This window comes from Phoenix dactylifera, chromosome 10, assembly GCF_009389715.1.
Source record: "Phoenix dactylifera cultivar Barhee BC4 chromosome 10, palm_55x_up_171113_PBpolish2nd_filt_p, whole genome shotgun sequence".
NCBI lineage: Eukaryota > Viridiplantae > Streptophyta > Magnoliopsida > Arecales > Arecaceae > Phoenix > Phoenix dactylifera.
In genome coordinates this window covers 3,352,612-3,362,790 of record NC_052401.1, presented here as the reverse complement: position 1 = coordinate 3,362,790, position 10,179 = coordinate 3,352,612, and the positions used below count along the sequence as shown (strand labels likewise).

Here is a 10,179-nt window from a genome sequence, read left to right as displayed (position 1 = left end):
TCACGCTGTAAATAATAATAATAATAATATTATTATTATTATAGTTCTTGATTTCATCATGCATCCGACTTATCTGCATTTGTTTAATGCTGCTTTTCTATATAATTTTTCACACTCCATCCCTGGGTCCTGTTTATTTTATACCATTTGATCTGAATTTTCTCTTGCTTAGTCCCTAGAGTGAAGTAGATTCAAGAACAGCTAAATGTGATTAAAATCCTTCAAGATCTTACCCAAGCGGTATCAATTATGAAAGGACACCATTGGATTCCTGGGGAGGATTGTACGGACTTCTGAAAAAACAAAACAAAAAAAAGAAAAGAAGAAATGGAGGCAGAGAAAAATCTAAAGGTGCTCAAGGACCACGGGATATACAAACAAAAGACGTGAGTGGGGAGGAAGCCGCCACGTTTACCGTCCTCAGACGCACTCACACCTCATTGGATCCCCAGCGTCCACATGCTACTGTTCCTAAAATATATTTTTTTCCCAAAGATTTGGTTGGGATCTCTCAAAGGTAGAAACCTGTCTCTTTTTTTCTTTTTAAACGTCCAGTGATGTCACCATGTTGTATAAAATAAGCTCATGTCTTTGGATGAACTTCCCAAGATAGCCTTGAGTGTGACAAAATTTGAAAATGGTAATCTTTGGGTTATGTTGTACCAAGAGGCTAAGAGTGCTTGAATATACTGGTGAGATAAACGTAGCGAAAATGAAACAACTAAATTTTAGATTAATTCCATCTTTTGGCCTGTGGGTTCCATAGATAGTTGGACACTCTCTCGAAATTCAACACTAACATAGTATGAATAAATATTTCTCTTGTTTATCATTTGTTTTTTCATTGCTTGAGGAACAACTTATTTTCAAACTTTCTTGTAATTTTTAGAGATTACTATATCTTGACCTCCTAACTTCTTTCATTAGAAATAATTGACAATTAGTCCTTTAAATAAGAAAGACATCATATATGAAAGAAAAAATTTGATAATTGAAACAGATGAAAAGTGAATTGAAATCAAGAACCATTTTTGGTATATATGTAGCAAAAAAAAAATAGTTTTTTTTTGGAGATAAAAAAATAGTTTAAGATGAGTATTACAGAAAATTGCTCATCAGTTCAGTTCGATTGGATTTGGTTCATAAATAAATATAGTCATAAACTTGAAAAAGTCTATTTACCCAACTTTGTTGGGCTTTTTTTTTTTTTGATGTCTAAACCAAGCAAAAAAAAAATCTCCCATTTCAAATATTATAAAATATTTTTCAAATTATATAAAAGCAAAAGAGCATGTTTCTTACCTATTTGTTTTGTGTCAAGATAAGTCCATTAATTAGAAGAGATAGACCAAATAATAATTTAATAATAAAATTAAGTATTAAAATAGATAATTTCATTTAAATATCAACGAACCAAATTGAGTATATAAAGTAATTTGGATTGCAACAAAATAGAGCCAGTATGCATAGCAAATCTAGCATAAATCCATTAAACATAGCTTTTCATTATTTCAATGATGATCGAACATTTTTTTTTCATTTAAGATAATATTTGGATGTTTAAAAAAAATACAATTTTTAATATTTTGAGTTGAAATCTTGCAGCAATAATTTATATTTTAAAAGAAAAATAATCCAAAAGACCATAGAGAGAGAAAGAGAGCAAAATCATCGGCGTTAAAAAATTTAAAATACTACTCAAATTTGAATGTTGAAGCTGATGATTTGAAAAATCTTATAAAAAAATTCTTGTATTATGGAATATTTAACTAGCTAAAGTCATGACTCATAGTTCCACAGAATACTAATTGCCACCAAATACTAAATTCTTATAGTACATTCATTTTATCAGTATTTACTAATAATATATTCAATGGCATTCTTTTTTTTTTCAATGGCATTCTTGGAAACAAAGAAAAGGTATTGGGTTGGTAATTTCATAGCATGTTATACTTTGTCCTGCATACAACAATAATTAAAATATTATTGAAAAGGGCAATTTGGGCCCACCAGAGTCCAACAAATCCAAGCCCAAACCAACCTCCCTCTCTTCTCTATAAAACGAACGCAAGACCCCCTTCCCTCTCTCACTTCCAAGCAAGAGACGGGCGGCGAGGAAGCGAGCGCGAAGCAACGAGAGCTCGATCGAATCGAAGGGATTCCGAGTTGGGCCACCACGGCTAGCCTTGGAGCCGGCCGGTGGGCAACCCACCGCCGCCTCATCCCCCGCCACCATCACCCTCGAGTGGAGCACCGCCGGGCTGCCGGCGTGGCCCTACGCCTCCTCTTAGACAAGAAGAGCAGCCCCGCCCTACACGGAGGCCGCGGAGCCCTCCCCTCCGCCGGCGGAAGCCCCTCCGACCTCCTCTTCCTTGCAGGCGGCGGTCATCTAGCTGCCCCGCTCCTCCTTCCCTTCTCGTAATCGACCAACTATTCCCCTTCTCTGCTTTCTTATCTACGTGCTCTATAAGGCTATATGGAGATGCTGACCATCAAGAGGGTCCCCACCGTGCTCTCCAACTACCAGGAGGACGCCGCCGAGCCCCGTGGCTGCGGCCGGAACTGCCTCGGCAAGTGTTGCTTGCCCGGTAAAGACCCCTAAACCATCATCTTGATCTAATCAGCGAAGTCCTTTCATCAAAATCCATTTTTTACTGAAATTTTGAGATTTCTTTATGGCGATTTTATTGATGCTATATGTGTTTGGTTTCGTTCCCTGGGATCGTCGGCAGTCTCTAAACTTCCCCTTTATGTCTTCAAGAGCGCGGCGGAGCTGCCGGATTCTCCGTCGGGCGCCACCGAGAAGCCGCTGGCCGACTTCTTCCTCAACTCCCTTTTGCTTGGACAGGTATTCTTATATATGAATACCCTCAAAATCTGATCTTTTTGTTGTTTTTGATCTTTGTGATGTGTTACGGTGATGTGATTATTTTTGATTTGTCGATTTTTTTTGGGGGGCGGTTTGTAGTGGGAGGATCGAATGAGCAAGGGGTTGTTCCGGTATGATGTGACGACCTGCGAGACCAAGGTGATCCCTGGGGAGCAGGGGTTCATTGCCCAGCTGAACGAGGGCCGCCACCTCAAGAAACGCCCCACCGAGTTCCGTATCGACCGTGTCCTCCAGCCATTTGATCCCGCCAAGTTTAACTTCACCAAGGTTGGCCAGGAGGAGGTGCTGTTCCGCTTCGAGGCCGGGGGAGGCAACAAGGCTCACTTCTTTGAGAGTGCCCCTGTTGATGGAGCCACCTCTCCCACCGTCGTCGCGATCAATGTAACATGCCATCGTTTGATGTATTCGTGTTAGTATGGATTTTCATGCATCCAGTTTTACGACAGATTGTTTGATGTGTCTAATGGTTACAGGTGAGCCCCATCGAGTATGGTCATGTGCTGCTGATTCCTCGTTTGCTCGATTGCTTGCCTCAGAGGATCGATGCCGAGAGCTTCTTGCTTGCCTTTCACATGGCAGCAGAAGCAGGGAACCCTTACTTCAGGCTGGGATACAATAGTTTGGGTGCCTTTGCCACCATTAATCACCTGCATTTCCAGGTTACTGCTCCAGCTTTATGTGTTCTTTTCTTATTGTTTGACTGCTTATGCTCGCTGTTTTATTTGAATTGTATGCCACTTTGTGATAATGAAGTCAGAAAAAAAGTTTATGTTGGTAGAGGAATGATTTTTCGATTGTATGGCGACAGGCTTATTACTTGTCGCTGCCCTTCCCGGTGGAGAAGGCCCCAACGGAAAAGATACCAATGGCTAAGGGCCTGGCCAATAGTGGTCTGAAGGTCTCACTGTTGATGAATTATCCTGTGAGAGGCCTGGTTTATGAGGGTGGCAACACCTTGAAGGACCTAGCTGATGTGGTAGCCAACTCCTGCATTTGTCTTCAAGAAAACAACATCCCATTTAATGTGCTTATTTCTGACTCAGGCAGGAGGATCTTCCTCTTCCCACAGGTAAATGTCACCCTGCTGTTCATATCCACCTCTGTCATGATTTTATGATCCTTCCATGCTGGCCATGTTTCTGAAATTTCTTGCTCAGTTGTGGATCAATAGGCATAAGCAACAAACAAGAGTATGCAATTTTTATCTTGCGAAAGTAGATTACGTCAGGTTAAATGATTTGATTAGTTGGTATTTACATAATTATAATATATAATTTGTGAAAGTATGCTATTTTTAAATTTTTTGTAGATATAATCATAAGATAACTTACCAAGAATGCCTGAACCTATTTACATAATTGTAAATATGTAATGATGTAATACATACAAGCCTTGCTGATTGCTGGTCTTCTTTCGTGTGCGCAAACGGTGCAGTGCTACGCTGAAAAACAAGCTCTTGGTGAGGTGAGCCAGGAAATTCTGGATACTCAAGTGAACCCTGCTGTATGGGAGATCAGTGGGCATATCGTGCTGAAGCGGAAAAAAGATTATGAAGAGGCGTCAGAGGACTACGCTTGGAGTCTCTTGGCTGAGGTCTCCCTCTCTGAAGAGAGGTTTCAAGAAGTGAAAGCTTATATCTTTGAAGCCATAGGATTGGTGGAGGCTGAAGTGGAAGATGCGGACGTAAACGAGAATAAAAGAACCTCACATCAGTCCACCCCTGTGGACACTACCCATTTCCCAGAAGGGTGTCTGGTTCAACAATGAAGGATGAGCCTTTTCATTGCATCGGTTACTGCTGTTTGCTTTTGCTTGTTTCTGAACCAAATAAGGGCAGTTAATATACTGTTGCTTGCAGCAACACTGCCTGAACTTATTTTTCTTCAGTGTGTTCTCTGTGGTTGGCTGGCTTGTGTACCAACTGTTAGAATGTCGAGCAGATGCTGAATCTATTGCTTGTTTTCGACCCATATCTAGTTCTATGTACATTTCTGTTCTTGTTGATGTTTCTAATGGATCCATGAACTTAAATGAGCAGCAGGAAACAACTAGTAAGAGCACTGTGAAAATGAGTGCCAAGATAATTTGACCTAATTAGAAAAAGCTAGTGATTACAACCAACAGCTTTTATCATGAAGTTTTGTTCTTTTCCACCTGTGCTTCAATGCTGGATGAATGGAGGATGACGGGCTGCATTGGAGAAGTAAGGGAGTTCTCTTTTTCTCCATTCTGAAATCAGTATGGTTTTGTGTCACTTGTATAACGTCAGATGAAGAAATATGCCAATTCTACTTATGTATGTGCTTTTTTTCTTCTACTGGTTCTGATCAATGTTTATCCATCAGCAGTTGAACTCAATTGAACTGCTGCTATTCAGAATCCTGCACCTATAAGAAGTGTTCTTATAGTTCCAGCAGTTCACAGGCAGCTTAAACTCTATATACTCAAAAGTGCTGCTTCCAATAGGTGATCTTCTTGCACACTTTCAGCTTGTTTGCAACAATTCTTATGAAATATTTTTCAGTGAAGGTACTTGATCTACTGGAATTATAGACAAAGGTCCTTGATAAATGTGGCACTAATGGTGGGGGCACCAATGATGAGGTCATAGACATAGAGAAGGTAGTGGCTGTAAGAGTTGGAGGCTGCAGGATAAGGTGAAGAACCACAAGAATGCAAACGGGAAAGCAGCTGCTCGATTAAAGGAATGAAGGAGGTGAAGAAGAACGGCTAAGCGTGGATTGGATGGACCACTGCCACTGATAGCGGATGAAATGGCTCTTGCTCCTCGTTCAATGCGGCCACAGATGGGCAACGTGTAGCTTCCAAAGCCTGGCCCAAATCAACATCAAAATTAGGGCCATGGTCTGGGCCCATTAGCAGGGCTGTGATTAGCACTGCATGCATGCATGCATACATTACATACATACTAGAAGATATCGATAAAGGCCAATGCACCCTTAAAACAAATGATGAGTACTCTAGAGTTTTCTATTCGTGGATATACAGAAGTATAGATATTTTTCTATGATCAAAGGATCTTTCTAATGAAGTTGCTATTGGTAAAGTTTTTGGCTGTTGTACCAAATGATCTGCAATCAAATCTTGCTTTCACCTGGATTTGGAGAATTGCAGTTATTGGGAAGAAGGCTATCCCTATTAAATAGCCCATTACTTGTGGGGCCTTTTATATACATATACATATGCATATATTCCTATGGGATTTTTATGTGCATATACATATATATAGATATTTGAATGTATATATGTATTTGTATATACATATGTATGTATGTACGTATATATGTATGCATACTCTGAAGAGGAGAGAGTAGCGGCTCTTCTCGAATTCAAAATTAATAATAGAGTATCTAAATCGAAGATCTACTTGATTGGTCATTATCTATACCATTAAAAATATCTCGAAATTAAAAATCATATATTTTGACCATTATGTATTATATGGCATAAAAGTAGACAGTTTCTATTATGCCAACATACTAAAATGCATAATAATTTCAATTGAGAATTCACCTTATTGATTATAATCTATACATGCTGAAACATATGGATTTTGATATTTAGTTCATAATAGAACGTGAGCTTATATCATTTTGCCCTTTCGTATCCACACGATGCATACATTAAAAACTAGTAAAACATGTAATTTTTGACTTCTAGGTTTTTTGGTGACCATAATATAAATCTTCAATTTTGATGCTTCATTATTGATGTTAAAATCGAGCGAGTAAATCGTTCTCTTAGAGCAAAACCCATCTTTATCTACATATATGCGCGCATAGACACACTGTTTTATCTTCTTTCATAATTCAGAAAAACTCAAGTTTACTCCCCTTATTTAAAGATGATCAATAATAGCCTACACTTCTTGAAAATAAAACTTCCAACTTTAATAGTACAACACAATGGTCAAAAAAAAAAAAAAAAAGCTTCTTCTTTGAACTACATCATAATTTTATAACTTTATGAGCTCAACTTTCAAATGCATTCAGTGTCCAATCAATAATGAGGGAAGCCTTGATAGGAATTGTGATGACCCGTGCAAGCATGTGTTTAATTTCACGTCGGTTATTCGCTGAATAGATATAGAATATTTATATAGGATTAAATAATCTAAATAATATCTTCTGGCTAGCTTTTTTGGATAAGATTTTAGGTTGTTATAAACAATATCAGAGTGGATCCAGCCTATAACTTATGTACACTAGAAAACCATACAACACAAGTATATTTGAGCTGACTACGAGTTAATCATGGTATTTGTGATTGGATTTGGATTCTCAGCCTAACGAGAATGCCAAAGCTTAAACAAGAGGAGAATGTGATGATCTATACAAGCATGTATTGAGTCCCATATCGGTTATTTACTAAGTAGATCTTTGGTACTTATATAGAATCAGATAATCCAAATAATATCTTTTAACTAGTTTTTCTGAATAAGATCCTAAGTTGTTACTGGAACTTTAATATCTGCTAGTTTCTTCCCCTCCTGTAGCAATGCAACCGTGCCCTGTGAGGGACAAAATGCCAAGGGAGGTGCTTCATATTGCAGCAGCTTCATTCATGTCAAGGGTGAGGTTCCTCCTAACTTCCATTGGCTTTGACCTATCAAAGAGGCTTAAAAGAGGAAGAATTTCTAGTAGCGGGCGCATAAAATCACTATCTTTTCAGCCTTAGTTTGGATCGTAATCCTTGCTAATATATAAGCATCAAAGTTCTGTAATGTGGCATTAACTCTCCAGCCTTCGAAATTTCTACTGCATAAAATAGAGGCCTTCGGTCCTTCTTCTCTAATTTTCCAATGCATTTGACTTCTGAAGTTTCCAAGAATCCCAAGGAGCACAGACAGACCGACCTCTCACTGACTCCTCCAAAGCGAGCAGGTCAGATTAAAGGTGGTAATCCAAGCACTGACTTAATAGATTTTATCAATATCTTTGGGACTTCACAATTGAAGTGATATGAATTCGCAAGTCAAACCAAATGAGAATAAACCTCTGATCCAAACAAATTAAACTGCCAAAAATTCTAGGTCCTTATTCAGCACCATAGCTGGGAAAACATATAGTAGACATCATTAGAAATTCTTTTAACAACATCCCGTACAGAAGCTTCTTAGGTTTGTACAAGTGACAAAACTAAAAGAAAATAAGATCAAATAGTCCGAGTAGTTCTTCAAGAGCCCCATATGGAGGATAGCTACATAAGCTATTCCACCACCACTCAACATGCCTGCTTTATATAAAAATTTAAATTTTCAAAAAAAAAACTTAGAAAAATAAGAAATTAAGGAGATCAAAGGAAAATTTGGACCAATCATATGCGCAAAGACTAGCTAAAAAGGGGAGGAAACTGTTTCTCTCTTTAGCAAGGGGAGGTTTAGATGCTCCATTTCTGCGCAATCCAACATTTCAGCATCAGCATCCAAATCCTTGTTGTCCCTTATGCTGAGCACTGGCTTCAGACCCTGAAAAAGCAATACTTGATCATGATTCATTACCTAAACAACCTTCTTTGGAGTTTTAACTAGGCAAAATTTTCATATAATCTTAACCAAAGATGACAAATATGACTCTCACATCTGTGAATATTTTAAGAGCCTCTTCTATGGTTTTGGTGCTTAGCACACATAATGCTTCCTCCTGAAATAACAAAGGAAAAGAAGAAAAAAGAAGAGCTAATTACTTCAGTGTATCTAACTGTACTCATGCTAGGTATAGCTAACAAAATAAAGTGAGCAATCTATTGAGAGACCACATAGAAGTCACTAGTAAGAACCATGCATCCCCAATTTTCTTCTTTCTGAAGAAGAATCATCACAATATATATGACTAAGAAATTAACATAATAAGCCATCAAGAGGTCACTGGTAAAGAAAGCAAAAATAAAAACCAAAAAACATTGTTCTTTTGTTTTCAAAAAAATAAAATAAAAAAGAGAGAGCAAATCCACCTCGTTTCATTCACCAAAGATGAAAGAAACAAGCCCCTAGGAGATATTAAGTACAACAAGATCCAGTTCTCCACCCTGCCAACATCCAACTACAAGAGAATAAGAAAAAATAGCAAGAAAGAAATAAACCAAGGTTCAAATTAATCTTTATCTGCAGCTAACACCATACTTACATATGCATCTATCTACCAAAAATATTACATATATAACTAATATCACAACATAGGCAATCTAAATAGGGACTGTACAGAGATATATTGGATCCAAATACCAAATTCTAACTCAAGGATCCAACCAAAACCATATATAAGGATACAAGGAAGCTTAACCATATATCTAACAAAATAAAATGGGCAAACAACTTAAGAGTAATCTTTTTAGTTGTAACAAAGAAGAATGAAATGGCTACCCTTGCATATTGGAACTGATCAAGCCTGAGAGTGCGAGGCTCATCCTCTATTGAAGACTTCCTCTCTATGTTGAGACGTGGAGATGTCTTCTTCATGCTGTTACCTTCTCTCTTCTCTTTATCTGCTTAGAAAGAAGAAGAGAGAAGAATGCAGAGGATGGGAGATCCTTATATAGAGGAGTTGGGCGCTTTTTGACGGACGCGTGTCGGTTTACTACGAAAGGAGGATCATACACGTGTAGAGAAGATACTGGTCTCTGCACACGTGGCAGTGGATGGCAATGATGCTTGGGGCGGTCGAGAAAATTTTGAACGAGGACAATGACATACTCCATCTTATTTCAATCAGACTATCAACAAAATTTTGAGACGAAACTGCTATAAAATTCTCTTTTTTTTAATGAAAAAACTACTATAAATTTCATCAAGGCAAAGGTGACAGGCACAAAGGCTCCAACTCATGCTGTTATAATATGATTAAGATATAATGATATGCTCTAGAAGATATGGCACCAAAAGTTGTAGAGCTGGTCGTTTTTCATATTGATCAGTCATTGAAGCAGTGCGTCGGAAGGTCCAGGCATACCATCAGGGGACATCTGGAAGACTCTTTCTTTTCTTTTCTCAAAAAATGGAATTCGGTTAAGCATAGTCTTGTCCGAAGCAGTGACTAAGTTGGGGATGACAATAAGGATACTTTCAAAAAAGATTGAACCTTCGGTGGAGAGCAAGTGTTTAAAGAAATTTTATACCGTATGTTGTGTATCTGAATAGAATCTTTTTCATTAATTAGGCAAGGTTTCAAGTTCATCCCTAAGGAGTAATGCAACTATGACTTCTGTCGATAAATATAATATGTATCTTAGTTTTTTATTTACCTAGTGGGTATATATTGGCGCAACGTTGC

At 38.1% G+C, this 10,179-nt stretch overlaps 2 protein-coding genes across 3 annotated transcripts; one reads left to right on the top strand and one right to left on the bottom strand.

The window, feature by feature from the left end:
- Window positions 1-2,082: 2,082 nt before the first annotated feature.
- On the top strand, window positions 2,083-4,886 carry LOC103711043 (GDP-L-galactose phosphorylase 1-like). Its single transcript, XM_008797016.4, has 6 exons — window positions 2,083-2,588; window positions 2,733-2,848; window positions 2,969-3,271; window positions 3,364-3,549; window positions 3,699-3,959; window positions 4,325-4,886. The coding sequence occupies exons 1-6, from the start codon at window positions 2,477-2,479 to the stop codon at window positions 4,655-4,657; spliced, it is 1,311 nt and encodes a 436-aa protein (XP_008795238.1). The 5' UTR covers window positions 2,083-2,476; the 3' UTR covers window positions 4,658-4,886.
- Window positions 4,887-7,928: 3,042 nt separating this feature from the next.
- On the bottom strand, window positions 7,929-9,414 carry LOC120112141. 2 transcript variants are annotated; one of them, XR_005513632.1, is made up of 4 exons: window positions 9,273-9,398; window positions 8,864-8,938; window positions 8,491-8,553; window positions 7,929-8,378 (listed from the first exon to the last, which is right to left on the bottom strand). XR_005513632.1 is itself a non-coding variant. In XM_039130792.1 (3 exons), the coding sequence occupies exons 1-3, from the start codon at window positions 9,366-9,368 to the stop codon at window positions 8,247-8,249; spliced, it is 291 nt and encodes a 96-aa protein (XP_038986720.1). In that variant the 5' UTR covers window positions 9,369-9,414; the 3' UTR covers window positions 7,929-8,246. The 2 variants fall into 2 exon arrangements, 1 of the variants encoding a protein (XP_038986720.1); XM_039130792.1 differs by lacking the exon at window positions 8,864-8,938 and having other exon boundaries at window positions 9,273-9,414.
- Between the last annotated feature and the right edge of the window lie 765 nt (window positions 9,415-10,179).